We start from the raw sequence: 16,247 nt of genomic DNA, 5'->3' as shown, positions 1-16,247 counted from the left end.
TATTTTCGGAGGTCTGCATTTAACAAATTACCAGAATGAAATTAAAAAGGGAAATCAATGTTTTTTTTTTGGCAGGTTATTTTACGACGCTTTATCAACAGCTTAGGGTATTTAGCATCTGAATGAGATGGTGATAATGCCGGTGAAATGAGTCCGGGGTCCAGCACCGAAAGTTACCCAGCAGAAATCAATGTCGACAAACAAAAATAATGTTATAACCTGTTCTGATATGTACCTTGCATGCTTATTTATTATTGTAATTGCATTGAAAAGTCCTTGTTAACATTTAAATGGGGGAGGGGACATAAAAGACAAGAAAACGCCAATAGTTTTGACATTTTCAATTATCCACTAGATATGTAACAAGATACTGATTAAAAAAAAAACGCACAAATCACTACTTTATAAATTTCCCACATTTCCAGAAATAAAAATAACAATTACGAGATCAAATGCACATTTTAAAAATATAATTAAATGTGAAGTTGGAAGTCTCACTATTACAACATAAAAGTACAGCATTATAATTTACAATCTATACACAAGCAGTATATCCTCTTCTTTTGTACCAGGTAACAAAAACCACTCCAGTCCAAAACTCGGATAAACTCCATAAGGATCAAAATCATCACTCCCGAAACACACAAGCTCTTCTCCATTGATTTTAACCAGCAGTGCACACAAATGCACACATCCCCACTCTTTAACTGAGCTCACCATATAATAAAGATACAGTAACAAAATGAAGATAGAAAAAGTAATTTCTACTTTAACTTGTTTCTCACATCTTTGTTCTACATCTGGATGATTTTTAAAAAAGTCTTCAAACCATCTTCTTTATTGATGTGTTTCTCTTGATTTCAAAGTCAAAAGTAGCTGGAAAAATTGCAGATAAGATAATGTATTAATGCATTATTGTATGTAAAATGTATACTTCATTTAACATAGTGTGTATATTTTATCGGTCTTACTAATAAAAACTCTTATACAGACGTTTAACTGTCTTATACTTACACAATGAATAGCTCATTTATAAGTCGTGTGTAAATTCTTTACTAATAATTAATCACTATATATGTCGTGTATAACAGTACAACTGTTACACAGCCACGTCATAGTTTTGTCATTATTGCATTACGAAAGATAACAGAATAACTGATGTTCTCTACTGCATCCAATAGTATGCATTAGTGTGCCACACTAAAGGTACGGTCAGACGTCGCTACTTTCGCAGTGATGCAATACAAAAAACTGCGCAACTCTTGTACTGCGACGTGTGAACAACGGTGCAACCCGAAAAGTAGTGGCTGCCGAACCTGCTGCTCGCTACTTTTCCATGCTGCGCGCAGCTTAAAAGTAGCGACGTGTGAACAAGGTTCTCAGGGTTGCAGCCGCAGCATTTTTGATATCGGTTTTGTTGAAACTTTTGCTGTGGTTGCGACCAGTGTTGCCACCCAAATGTGCCAATGATATTTTTATTGTTTGGATGTATTTTAATGTTAGATGTGATGAAAATAAATTATTTGTAACAGTTATTAAATACACAACACAGTCTGAGCATATTTGCGACGATATAATTCACTTTTTTTATTTTCTGTAGCGTAGTTTCAAAGAGGAGGGTTGCCAACATTGATTACGTGAATATGCTGTTGGTTATCATTTAAGTATATAGACGTTTCTAAAAGCATTATAGTAAAAATAATGCCAATTTCTGAATACTAGTTAGGACAGAAGAGCAAATAATAGATAAGTAAGTTTTCGCATGAGTTTATTAATAATGCGAACATAACCACAAAATGTATATTGAGAAGTCAACACGGAGGTGGAAACCTGCAGCATGACTGCGGCTGCAAAAGTAGCACCTTGTGTGTGAACAGACTCGCAACCTCCAGTTGCAACTTTTGCTGCACTCGGGTTTCGCAGCACGAAAAGTAGCGTGCAGCGTGCTACTTTTGGCTTACGTGTGAACACGACACGCAACTTTTGCAGCTGCAGTACAAAAGTTGCGCAGCAAAAGTAGCGACGTGTGACAGTACCTTAAGTATTGATAGTACAACTGGGCCTGATGTTTATCACGCTATATTTTGGTCAAAGAGTACAGCTACAGCTAATTATTCTGTGCTCTTTGGTTTGTTCTTCTGTGATTACAAGGCAATCATCATCATCATAAAATGACAATCAATACAAACAGCTGTTAGAGGGGCAGCCTTTTTTTTTTCTCTATATACAACGCTTAAACAAGGGGTTTCGTGTATATAACTACTGCAAAGCAATTCCCATGTATAGTTTTTTTTTTATTTTAGTGGGTTATTTTACGATGCTTTATCAACAGCTTAGGTTATTTAGCGTCTGAATGAGATGAAGGTGATAATGCCGGTGAAATGAGTCCGGGGTCCACCACCGAAAGTTACCCAGCATTTGCTCATATTGGGTCGAGGGAAAACCCTGGAAAAAACCTCAACCAGGTAACTTGCCCCGACCGGGAATCGAACCCGGGCCACCTGGTTTCGCGGCCAGACGCGCTAACCATTACTCCACAGGCGTGGACCCCATGTATAGTTACAGGTTGCTTATGCATGGTTTATTAGTAACATTTTCTGTCCCAACTCTGCATAAGGCTCGTATAAAAATTATACACGGTTTATTAGTAAGACTACATGGCTATTATGATTCATAAATGACATATAACTAGACAAAAAATTGTTTGACAGCCGTCTGCACGTTTCTGTCGATCCCATGGTATGACAAATGTCTCAATTTCGGTGGGAAATATGTTGAAAAGTAGCTCAACAGTTGCTGTATCTATTCCAATAAATTTTTCCAATGAAAATGTGTGTTCTTTCTGTAAACGGCCCCAGGAAAACTTATTTTTTTTATGGCCCTCGTAATTGCGCTCAAGTGGTCAAAATTTGTATAAGAACTTGTTTTGACATTATTAACATTGTGGAAGGAAAAAAAAAACTTTTTTATCTGCCCCCATGAGAATGTTTGCTTGACAGCTCCCGAGCGTCCTTTCTTATTTTTAAGATCCAGGATGCCCAGCTTTTTGGCTAGCTTCTTCACTTCTGCCATGTTCAGGTTCCTCTTGTGCTGAGGTCTCTGACATGGCAGAGTCATATTTTAATTCTTCCTCAGAGTCCCCAGTTACGGAGTTCTCTGAATTCTCAAGCTCTCTTGACCAAGTCCCTGCAATGTGAATTGACACATTTCCAGATTCCTCACCATGCTCTTCTCTAGAGTCCCCTATTAGGGAGTGCACTGTTTGTTTTGTTCCCTGGAATAACATTTAGCAGCAATCTCGGCTGGGGGGAACATGTTAATGACACAGCGGGAAAAGCATGGAGAGCATTACACTTAGTGATGAGGGTACTAAGAAAAGGCTCTGATAAATCCAAAGAGATTGCATATAAATCACTAGTTCGTCCAGTAATGGAATATGGTGCTGCATGTTGGGATCCTTACATATTAGAACATATTAAGACACTGGAAGATTAAAAAACGGGCTCTCAAGTGTTGTCGTAATAATTCACCATTAAAATGGGACACACTCAGGGACAGGAAAACGCGAATTCGATTATGCACAATGTTCAAAACATACAGAGGTGAGCCTGCCTAGAGCGAAATAAAAAATAGGTTGCAGCTGCCAAATTACTCTTCAAGGAACGACCACTCATATAAATTGAGGGAAAGAAGACAGAGGACGGACACTGGAAAGTTTTCTTTTCTCAATCATACTTTCAAGGACTGGAATGCTTTACCTGCAGACTTACTAAAGGCTTTACCAATAACCAAAAATATATTTAAAAATAGGCTTAAGAACTTTACTAATAGACGGTAGTATATTATACACACTATGTAAAGGGTGTAATTGATATTTTGTTATTGAAGTGTTGTATCAGTGAAGAAGTGTGTTGTGTCAGTGAAGTGTGAAGTGTGTTGGGTAAGTGAAGTGTGTTTCTGTCAGTGAAGCTTTATAGTTTATAGTGGCAGTGCAAAGTATTTGAACAGTGAAATGTTTTTGAAGTGTCAGTGAAATGTGTCGTAGTTCCAGTGCAGTGAGGGAGTTGTCAATGAAATTAGTGTCGTGCTGAAAGGTACTTGTGCAGGTATGAACATATCATACTCGTGGGTTTTAGTTCTAACTTAGAGTTAAGATACATATTAGATTTACTTTAAATGTTATTTTAAGTGATCGTGCTTCATTTAATTTAGGATGCTCCCTGTTATTGTTATTATTATTATTATTATTATTTATTTATGATTAATTGTGTTTATTCAGAAATGTGAGGTACACCATTACATGTAAAGAAGTGCTGTGAAGAAATATATATCATATCATATCATATCATATCATATCATATCATATCATATCATATCATATCATATCATATCATATCATATCAATTGTGTTTATTACGGTCGTTATTGAGTGTAATTAGCTACCACTGCCACTGGGTATATACTCATTTGCAATGTGAATAAATACATACATACATAAAAATGTTGTTCCTCTGAGAATGGAGGAACTGAAGTCACCACCCCTGAACCCCCACGGAAGCAGAAGGCACCCCAGTGCCATTCAGCCCTCAGCAAGATACCTTACACCTTGGCTTGTGTATGAAATGGTATAAATATTATTATTATGTTATCAATTAATTCTGGGATAGAGAACTTTTTTTTTTGTGAGCTATGAGGAGAGGTCAGAGTATTAAAATCTTATGGAAACTTACATAAATATTAAGAAACTACAGGAAATAATAAAGTGATCTTGACCTTGGGATAATACCATTTATTAAATAAAGATATGAAAAATTATGTTTAAGAAGATACATAATTATGCATATGCTTTAATGCAGCTGCTTTTTAAATTGTGATCAATAACAGTATTCTTTACTTGTTAGCAGGCTACAAAACATCACTTCGGCCACAAATGACCTTTCACATTCCGGATCACACTCAAAAGATCAGCTACACAATTAATATAACCACTGGTACTTACTTCTTAGGCAAGCTATTTGAAGTCAGGTTTGCCATCTTCTCTTCCCAGATGTAACCTTTCTCCGTCTTGCAATGACTTTATACGATCGGACTCTGTTTTTGGCTCTTCTTGTAGCAAAGACTCCAGATCGACGTTCTCCAAATTTACACCATGAGCAGAACCTTTTTTTTTGGTGATCATACAAGACAAGTTATACAAATTTAAGTATATTCTTAGAATTTATAATTTATAATTTCTAGATATGCTGTAAAATTAACCCTGTAATTAAACTTTAATTTTATTAGATATGACGCAACATCATTAAAAAGGCTAGAGCAGCGTTTCTCAAACTATGGTCCACGGACCACCTGTGGTCCTCGAGGTCTGCCCTTGTGGTCCTTCAAAAAAGATATAAGAAGAAATAAAATTCAAACGAATTGCATATCACACTATAGCTGAAAATCTCAGAGTTTTTAAATGACACATTGCAATCGCCTTTCACTTTTTCTACCAGTACTAATATTTTATGAAGTAATTTCTTACCCTATCTATCTACCCACTCTACTCTCAGCAACAAATGAGGGATTTAAAGCACTATGAACTATGAACGTGGCATTTCTCACCATCTTTTCCCTGCACATCTGGTGCCGAGCCTCTAACCCAGCCAGGGACCACTTGAATTCATAACAGAGGACCAATGTATCGAACCTTTTCATGTATTGATGTCTTTCTTGATAGTTTTGCCGACACCCAGTCTGTACAATACATCATACACCAATAAAATAGAACGTGTCAAATTGCATCTTTGTTTATTGAAAATTGTGCATGTTTCTGCATTAATTTTTTATTTCTTTTTCCAGATGACGATATAAGACATTTTAGACTAAGCCTACTTTAAAATCCGACAGGTTTACTTTTTACACTTGCGTGTTTCGTCTCTATGTGCTGTTTGAATTTCGCAGGTTTCATACAATCGTTTGAAAGCACTTCGTAACAAACAACGCACCAAGGTTTAGGTTCACTCTCATTGCCACACCAAGTAAATCCAAATTCGAAATAATTCTTGTCATATTTACGAAAGTATTTTTTCTTTGAATAGCTATCACTAGGACTAGATATTTCTGTAATGGCACTATAATCACTGATATTAATATATTTCTTCACACACACAGCTTCTGAACTATTAGCACTGCCTAAATGAAGCGTATCATGTTCCTTTCTTTTCAAAGATCTGGATCGAAGTCAGTTTTCCATCATTTATAATGGACACTATTTAACAAACATGGACAACTACTGCATGTACCACATAAGAAGGATTTCCAACAACTAGCTGCTAACAGGCAAGCAATGAATGAACAATGCACAGAATTTGTTATAAGTTACTTGTGATTGGCTACAAAAATATAATTAGAAAAGTATTATGATTAATTAATTCTATTTTAAAATATAAGTATACTGGTATTAAAATATGCTTTCGAAGGGAACAAGAGTAAGGTGGTCTGCGGAACTGTTCTGACTTAAAAAAGTGGTCCTCACTTCAAAAAAGTTTGAGAAACGTTGGGCTAGAGTATCAACTTTCTACGTCAGAAATTCATTTTCAATTCCTGAAAAGTTCCAATGGAATTTGTAGTGAACACAGATCGTGTATGGACAGCTTTTCTCGAAATGTTCATTTCCCCGCCATCATTTTACTTTCTGTCGATAATTTACAAACATCCTTGTCACCAGTGCAGAATACAACACACAGTTACTACATATTATCATATCAAATCAATATTTCAACTACGAACCTGCGTGAGCTAGGAAGAGATCCTTCAGAAATCCAAGCTCCTTTGTCAGCATACGTATTTTCTCCTCCAACATCTCATTTTCTGTTTTGAGTTGATTTACACGTTCCAAAGTTTGCTGAGTACGAAGTTTGCTCTTCACACGACTCCTCTTCACTGCCTGTCAAATATGTATAAAAATAGTTTAGCGACTTTCATGTTCCGACACTAATGAACAAGAATGAAAATGAGGCAATTCAATTATATTTCATCGTACAATTTGACAACTCCAACATTACAATGTTATACAGTAACGCTTTAACAACACTTAAAACAAGAAATGGAAATACAAGACATTTAAACATGTTTAATTATATTTAAAAAGTATGCAAATGAATTAAAACCGTTCTTGTTTAACCCTTTTAACTAGTGCATAAATAATGTTGTTGTTGTTTTCTAATGCCTGGCGTTTGACAATAAAGTCATTTGACCTCTTGCACTCCAATATTTTTCAAAGATATTATCATAGTCAGTCACTGAAGCACAGATTTTGAGGTGTTCCGAACCCATTTCTTGGTTTGAGTTGCACAATGGGCAGTTAGAGGACTGATAGCACTTAAAATTATTTTAATATTCACTCCGACATGACTGAGAAATTTCTTTTTATCTGTCTTCACAAAGGGTTATTTCATTATCTGTACTTAAAAACAAGTGAATTTACATTAAATACTCTTGGATTATTTGTGGACTTAACGATACTTATAGCCTAGATCATATATGTAACAGATAGCTTATCCCTATGTTAAAATCTGCAGCACTTTGAAGAGAACTGCCAGGATCGTCACCCATCCACCGTGAACGAACACGAGATGGCAGTACAGTCGCTAATGCAATTCAAATGGGAATTATGACGTGACTCCTTATGTAACAACTAGATGGCAACATAGTAAACCTGACAAAAGTTGTTAACGTCAAAGCCTATAAGGTGGAGCTATCTGGGTATATATGATCTAGGCTTATAGCCCTTATACACAAGGTAAGGTTTCAAGTACAGATATTATGAAGCCAAATGGAGGGAAGGAAACTAAAGTTGCCATAATGTAAAACAGGATGACTTGATACATTTTGTAGGTTGATGTTTCGAAACAAAACAAAACATATCAAGTCCCTCCAGTGTATCAAGTCACCCCGTTTTATATACTGGGGGACTTGATACGGTTTGTAGGTTGATGTTTCAAAATGAAACATCAACCTAAAAACGTATCAAGTCATCCCCCAGTGTATCAAGTCACCCCGTTTTATATACTGGGGGACTTGATACGGTTTGTAGGAAATGAAACATCAACCTAAAAACGTATCAAGTCATCCCCCAGTGTATCAAGTCACCCCGTTTTCCAGTACTTATTTTTAATATCAGCACAAGGAAAGGTCAAGTGGTTAACATCAGACTTCGTGTACAACAACTTCATTAATGGTTTGATAGGCAGCAAGAGAGGAACCCAGAATTGCTATAGATGTTATGCTGAGAGAATAATTCATTGCGACTTTCCAGTATCGAACCCTTATTCTCTTAGTCAATAGTCATTCTACTAACTGTTATTAAACTGAAGGTTATAAGCATGACATTTATTGTACCAACAGAAAATGGGAAGAGAGAGAGTGTGTGTTTGTGTGTCAGAGAGAGAGAGAGAGAGAGAGAGAGAGAGAGATGTGTGTGACCATGTGAGTATGTCCAAGTGAAGATTTAGCTTGTTTGAAACATGCCTTCCTAGATGAATAGGATTGAAAGAAAAAGTAATGCCATTCATTATCTCATAAATTCTCCGAAAAATGCCAAAGACTATATCTCACTTGTGTAATTACTGAAATAAAATCATAAACAGTTCTATTTATGTAACCATGAATAAGATATGATATGCGACTAGTGAAATGAAAGGAATTTAAGATAGAGCCGCTACGGTATAATTTACAACCTCTTCAGAAAATGATGAAATCACAGTAACATTAAGCATAATCCTTGTAACCTTCCTAATTTTATCATATTTCTTAATTAATCTTAATATGAATGCAATGAAATTTTCCCCAAAAGAATCTCAGAATTTTTTTTTTTTGTTTAGTCAACTGTCTGAAGACACGTTTGAACCTCATAAGTGATGCCAATAAGGCATCACTCATGAGGAAACTAAGACAGGAGAAATGGGGTAGAGTGGCCAGTTTCTTTCCCCTCCAATGCATACATTGCTGACTAGTAACATATTTCAAAATTAGCTACGTGTAAAAAACTAAATTTCACAGGAGAGACAAAAAAACTTACTAATATAAACAAAATTACATGTCAATTTAATTATTTTAAGGTAAGTAGGTGCATTTCTCGCATAGTCTTACATTACTATACAAAGATTTACTGCAAAATAATTAATAATGTAATTGTAATCAGAGTTTAATTATTTTATGAGACACGCAGCTAGTTCTGATTGTACTTATTTCTTAGCAGAAAATGAGGTACAATACTTTACATTTTACAGTCTCAAAATATAAAATAAATCATTGTACAACCTAAAACATATATGACTTTCAAACTTTATGATTTTTCTTACATAACTTAATGTCATTTTAATTATACAAAGTGGGTTAGTTCGGGGTAGAAGAAGATATTACATGATAGACGACATTAAGATATATGGAACATATGAGGAAACAAAGAGGAAGGCAGAAAATAGAAAAGACTGGAGAAAGTTGGGTTTGCAGTGAAAGACCTGCCCTTGAGTAGAACACTAAATGAATGAATGAATGAAAGGTGGGTTAAAAGTTGCTTTCCCCAACACTTCCTTACATTTAACTACGTGGCTGCAAAACGGTATTTGTCGAATACAGGGGGGAGAGCCATCAATCCTTTCTATTTAAGGCTTTAAGAAACCAACCTGGACAAATACCCAATGTCCGATCCCCACCTTCCCGTGGTGCAGCTGTTAGAAAGCATAATTTTACAAGCTGAACTAAAGGGAGGGGCTACTCATCAATTAGCACTGGTCAGCTTGATGAGTTAATAACTGAATTTGGTATAATTTTCCTCTATTCAATACCAATTCCCTCTTTACCTTTCCTATCCAGTCTTCTGACTGAACTCTTACTTTCTTCGATCCCGACAGTCTTAGAGCATTCGAGGCCTAGGGTTTCATTTCACTTTCCTTCCTACCCTTTCTACTTTTCTGTTCCTAGTGCTGACCTGCTATGGCACTAAAATCGTCCTCCAGTGGCTTAAGGAGGGAAAGCTGGTGATCAACAAGATCTCCCAACTAGGTCTAGTAGACCCATCGACCAACAGCAGGTGTGGTCCTCCAGACATTCTGGGAGTTATGTGTGAAGTAGCCACCAAAACGTTAAAATATGGTGTTCACTTAAATCGGCTAAAACTTGCTATTTAATCAAGAAATGGATTCAGAACACCTCAAAATCTGTGCTTCAGTGGCTGACCATGACAACAGGCTATCTTTGAAAAATATTGGAGTGCAAGAGGTCAAATGACTTTATTGTCAATCACCTGGCATTAGAAAACAACAACATTTAACTACATTCAATTTACATTTGACTAGACATTCCTTTACAGATTTTTTTCAAAATGGGAGCCCTGTTTCTCGATACACAATTCACAACGTTTAGACACTGATTTATAGATGGCAGAACATAACTGAAGGATTTTAATCGATTTTCACGAATGAATGTTCGATCATCTGTTACAACTGATGCAGATCCTGCAGTTTCTGAGCAAAACATTTTTCAGGTTACTCCTCAGCGAAAAATCACATTTTATCAGGTTGCATGATCAGGGTGGCCATTTTGTTGTGCCACGACGGCCAATCCATTCATGGAACTACTGATTCAATAAGTCCCTCACTCTTACAACAAAATGAGGTGGTGCTCCATCTTGTTATATCAACTGCATATTAGTAAAACGAGGGCTGTTTTCAAGACATGACAAAGGAAAAACAGTTGACGCACGAACATGGTTGCCAACACACCACTTATTACACCAGCTATTCGTTTGTTCAAGCTATGACATCTGTATATGTGTACAAGTATGAAACCTAATACTGGGGAAAGTGACTTTTGACCCACCTTGTAGTATTGTAAGTTGCTTTTCATAAGAATATAATTTCAACGTTCATATTTTTATAGTGCATTTTTATTGTTTTACCTAAATTAATTCCAAAGAATTTATTAAATTATTTTTGTGAAAACAATTAAAATTTTTATAACCCATGTCGTACGTTTCCAGAAAAGAAGAAGTAGGGTTTGAAAACTACCATTTAAAATTAATGTAGGCTAAGCAAATTTACATGGATAGCTCACATAGGGAGCTCTGTTTATGGAAGTGAGTATGTATGCTTCGACTTATCGGCCAATATTGCATGCGGCCCTCGAATTATTCAAAAGTTTAAATGTGCCCCTTGAGTAACAAAAGGTTGAAACTCCTTAATCTATTCCATATTTATCCATTTTGTGAGATACAGAAACAAAGCAATAAATCGGTTATTGCTTGTTGGCAGCAATCGTCTAATTTGTACTTAACCGATGCAGTTCTGTCAGGAGTGCTGATCTGCAGTTGAACTTCGCATCACATTTTATAATACGCAAAAATGATTAAAACGGGATGTTAACCATTACCAATGGTTTAAACTGTTTTTTTTATAATACTGGCCCTTAATAACTTCCATGAGCTGAGACAAAAGTGACTGCATTTTAATTCAAATAAACAAGATTGTATTATTGCGTAACAGTTTCCATGACAATAGTGCAGCAATAGTAATGGTAGGCGGTTATACCACTAGGACCACAGACTATGACTGACTAAAAAATCAGGTTCACCTTTGACATAGGTTTATGTCCCGAATAATATGCAAGTTACCAAGAGCAAACTGTCAATACTGAACTTATTTCATTCGAACTACAACACTTTCATTCCAGAGATGAAGTCACTCATTCCGTGCACATCAAGTATGAAAGGCTTAACACCTGCCAACATAAATTAAAGTTGTGCCGTGAAACTTGAAACTACTGTTATCCCCACTTCAGTAGAATATTTATGTTTTTCTAAATTTATATACTTTTTTCGGTAATTGAAGCGTCGGCTGGAACAACGTTGTAAGTTACAAAATTTTCATTTGGCGTGTTTCCGTGTAATAATGTTGTATGTCATGTTACTTTGCTATACTCCTTGGCTTGCAACTGTCCATCAATGCAGTACGTGAAATCTGTCCACTCAAAAGTTTGCTACCCTCATAAGAACAACATTGTATGTGTACAGATTTTTGCAGCTCCTGTAAATTTTACCAAATGTAACTTATAACGTTGTTCCAGCCGACGCTTCAATTACTTCTCTGCCAAATTTACAGAAGCAATTTTGTTTTTCAAAATCTCCAATTTTATGAGTTTTACATCATGTTGAAAAAGAAAATAAAAGCGGAAAACACGAAATGTGAAGGTAATTATTTTTATCTCTACCAAATTACCTCTATCAAAAGTAGGAAACAGAAAACGGATGTAGGTAAATTCTCATTTTTAAATAGAACTATAAATGATTGGAATGACCTATCTGCAGCGGTCTTTGAGGGCTGTCCTTCCTTAAGGAGATTCAAGAATAACTTAAAAAGTTGTGTATAAAGTGCAAATTAAAAATAAGGTGACATTTAACATTTAATTTTTTAAGGTGACATGTATTTATTTAGCCTTACGAGTTATTTCCTTGGTTTGACTAGAAATGTTTAGCTTAAATGTAGTTCTGTTTATAAGTATGCATAATGGTGTAATTATTTGACTTATTTGAACTGTTGTATCAGTGAAGCGAGGTGAATCAGTGAAGTTATGGTTTTACAGTGCAGTGAATAGTTCCGATCAGTGATAATTTATAGCGTCAATGAAATGTCTTCTATAGTGTCAGTGAAATGCGTCATAGTGCCACTACAATGAGATGAGAGTAAAGTGAAAGACTATTGAAACTTATATAGGGCTTATACATATGTAGGTTGTATTGTAAAATTAGGTATTTTATGTTCTATTATTAATTGTAATTATTGTGTTAAATTATATTGTGTATTTTTATTGTATTATGTACTGTATATAATTATATTGTGTATTGTATGATTGTATTGTGTATTGCAATTTTATTGCGTATTGTTTATATTGTGTATACCACTGCCACTGGGTGATTGCCACTTGCAGTGTAAAGAAATACATACAAATTTATATAGGAACAGCCAAGCGGCCAAGGTATGTTTCAAGGTTAGTGGCTTATTTGAGGGGATATATAAGTGACCTTGCAACATTAGTAGGCTGGTTACTTATATATCCCCTCAACTAACCCACTAACCTTGTCACATACTTCAGCCACTTGGCCATACCTATATAAATTTGGCAGAGATATAAATAATTAAAAATTTTTTTGTTCACAAAAGTTTAAATTAGAACACTGATTATATTTCAGATTAAGAATATCTTGACTTACTGAAAGCTTTGATTAGACCTACTCAAAGTACCTAAACCATTACTGTCTGTAAGGATAACTATAAAACAAATGAAATATTGGTTAAACGAGCGTTGAGCGGATTCCGCCGATTTTGGAATAGACACCGACGCACTTAGGTTAGGTTAGGTTAGGTTAGTTTAGGCTTTTATTATCCCGTCAAGATGAAGGTGAAAGCGATTGAGTGTGATTTTTTGTTTTCTATGTTGACAGTTCAAGTACGTCGGTGTCTATTCCAAAATTGGCGGAATCCGCTCAATGCTCGTTTCACCGAAATATTAAATGATAACTTCCAAATCATAATATGTTATTGTTGTCTTCTAATGCCAGGCGTTTGACAATGAAGTCGTTTGACCTCTTGAACTCCAATATTTTTTAAAGATATTATCATGGCCAGCCACTGAAGCACAGATTTTGAGGTGTTCCGAATTCATTTCTTGGTTTGAGTTGCACAATGGGCAGTTAGGGGACTGATATATTCCAATTCTATGCAGGTGTTTGGCCAAACAATCATGGCCTGTTGCCAATCTAAATGCAGCTACAGACGATTTTCGTGGTAAATCGGGAATTAACCGATTAATTAAATCATAATATAAAGTTTCATATTTAGGACCTACCTGATTATTGCGGTCACGTCGGCGTCGATAATCTTCTCCTCCAAGTTCTGTCGCACTACTGTTACCACTTCCTCTGTCTTCACTTCTTCTCCTTCCTCGACCTCCTTTCTTCTGGCCACCACCATTATTCTCCTTGTTCCGTGGTGCCATATTTTAATCCAAGTGAAGTTATTTGCAATATATTTAATTTGAGCTGACGCTTCGTAAAACTCAAAACTATAAAATCACGTCTGTTCTTGGTTATGTATGACTAGAAAGCAACTTTCAATGATCCTGTGAACGGAATGGCACCACTTCAGCTCTCCTAAAACAAAACAAAAAAGATAGGTCTACAGTAGGTTAGAGTTAGTTTATGTATAATTAAAGGGATCGTATCTCTCAAGAGGATCATTTTGTAAATAGTTTTGGACAATTACTCCTCAAAGTTACCATATATCTTAATTTCACTCAATGAAATTTGGTGTCATATTTTGTGGATGTTCTGCTAACCAGCTGATATCTTATTTCTTGTTACTCTAATACACCTTTGAACGAAGAGGAAGTGCACACTGAGCCACCATCTATTTTATTAATGATCATAAATTCAAATTTATTGAGGTTACAAACAAATGCAATCCAAGTAACTTACCTAAATTGTACGTCAAGTAAGAAATTAGGTTACCTCTATCTTAAAAGTAGAACTTAAGGCATGATAATAACCACGTTGTGATAAATGATGGCATACTTTCCAAAATAAAATTATAATTGAACTCAATGAAAATATTTCCTAACAACATGCTCCAACAATAAAAGCACTGTCCCTCTGCCCAGAGTACATAGGCCCTACTACAGTGAAATTGACTAAACAATATTGACATCTACATCCATTCACGAAAAGAAGCATAAACAACTTAAAGTTTAACTAAATCTACGCGCATGACTATTTCTAATACACAAACAAACGTAACAGTCATTATTGGCACTGCTGACTACTTTAATAATACAATAATTACTTGAACCTTGACTTCAAAAATATTTATTTTACAAGACTGTCACTAACAGATTATCTAAGTTCATTGATATATCCATTAGAACATGCAAAATAACACATACTCTGGAACTCCTCATTTCAGCAATATTATTCCACATATACATCGACAAACTCGTATTTTATTACAAAATGTCACAACGAGTTTCTTTGTACCGAACTTCATTCACTCATTACACTTCCTTCGCCATCATGTTTTTGTGGGTGACGAAATACTCACAAGATGGCCTTGACAGACTAGAGACTAGACGATAAACGTGTTGCGGTTGGCGGGGTCGAAATTTCTTTTATTAATTCATTTAAGGTCTAAGATGACGTCATTCAATGACATCTTCGTACATTTTGAACAGTGTTGCCAACTCTAGGGATTTATTCCTATCTGGGGATACATAGCCGGAGAGAGAACGGTTTCCTTGGGGGGAGGGGGGAGGCAAAGCAAAACCATAGAATCCCGATATAACGAGGTTACGGAGGATATCATTTACTCCCTCCCCTGTTATAGCTTGACCGTGGTACAGTATATCGGAATATGATTATTTAATAAAAAGTATTTTTGGGGTGCATGTTTCTTATAGTGTTACATCTATATCCACGATGTTTCGGACCGAGTTGTATAGGGTTTCAACTGTAGGTCTACTACAAATTATAATAGGGCATAACCATAGGCAAAGTTATGGGAGGGTATGTGGGAGCACTGCCCCTCCCCAAATTTGCCTGAATTTTTTTATATTAAAATTATAAAATATAGAATTCAAAAGACTTTTCTTGCTTTTGTTTATGAATGGGATATTATTTGTAAATGCTACCATCGTACCATCTTCCTGGAAAATGGCTATTTTCACAAAAGAAAGGACTATGGTCGTTTTATGAAAACTACTGAAAAATTTCACTCATTTAACATGGGACTATGGTGTTTTTTCACTAACACCTAATTCAGTAGATGGCCGCTGCTGAATTCTAACACAGGAGTACAGGCTGTTGCAAAAGAAGGATTACAGTGCTTCCATTCCTCAAACGAGGTATAGAAATTCTCATACATTCAGAAATTTAAAATAAATATTATAGTCTAGACACATGATCTCAAGACATTAATTCGTCAATTTAGGCACAGAAACTTAATCATAAACAAAAGCAAGAAAAGTCTTTTGCATTCAATGTTTTCTAATGTTAATACAAAAAAGAAAAAAAAAAAAAAAAAAACGAGTGCAGACAAGTTTGGGGGGACAGTGCCCCCCATGCCTCCCCCATAACTCCGCCTATGTGGGGATATAGGCATAATTACCTAAATTCATTGTTTATAGGGATTTTTATTAATTTACCTTTAAAATTATTTTTGTTT

At 35.6% G+C, this 16,247-nt stretch overlaps 1 protein-coding gene across 1 annotated transcript; it reads right to left on the bottom strand.

Annotated features, from left to right (window-relative positions):
• Positions 1–222: 222 nt before the first annotated feature.
• LOC138700376 (CCAAT/enhancer-binding protein gamma-like) lies at positions 223–15,207 on the bottom strand. The gene is made up of 5 exons (XM_069826963.1): positions 14,974–15,207; positions 13,882–14,185; positions 6,769–6,925; positions 5,000–5,160; positions 223–876 (listed from the first exon to the last, which is right to left on the bottom strand). The coding sequence occupies exons 2-4, from the start codon at positions 14,029–14,031 to the stop codon at positions 5,012–5,014; spliced, it is 456 nt and encodes a 151-aa protein (XP_069683064.1). The 5' UTR covers positions 14,032–14,185; positions 14,974–15,207; the 3' UTR covers positions 223–876; positions 5,000–5,011.
• Positions 15,208–16,247: the final 1,040 nt, after the last annotated feature.

The sequence above is a fragment of the Periplaneta americana genome, chromosome 5, assembly GCF_040183065.1.
Source record: "Periplaneta americana isolate PAMFEO1 chromosome 5, P.americana_PAMFEO1_priV1, whole genome shotgun sequence".
In the NCBI taxonomy this organism is placed as follows: domain Eukaryota; kingdom Metazoa; phylum Arthropoda; class Insecta; order Blattodea; family Blattidae; genus Periplaneta; species Periplaneta americana.
Note: the sequence above shows the minus strand (reverse complement) of the source record. Positions and strands in the feature narration are given on the sequence as shown.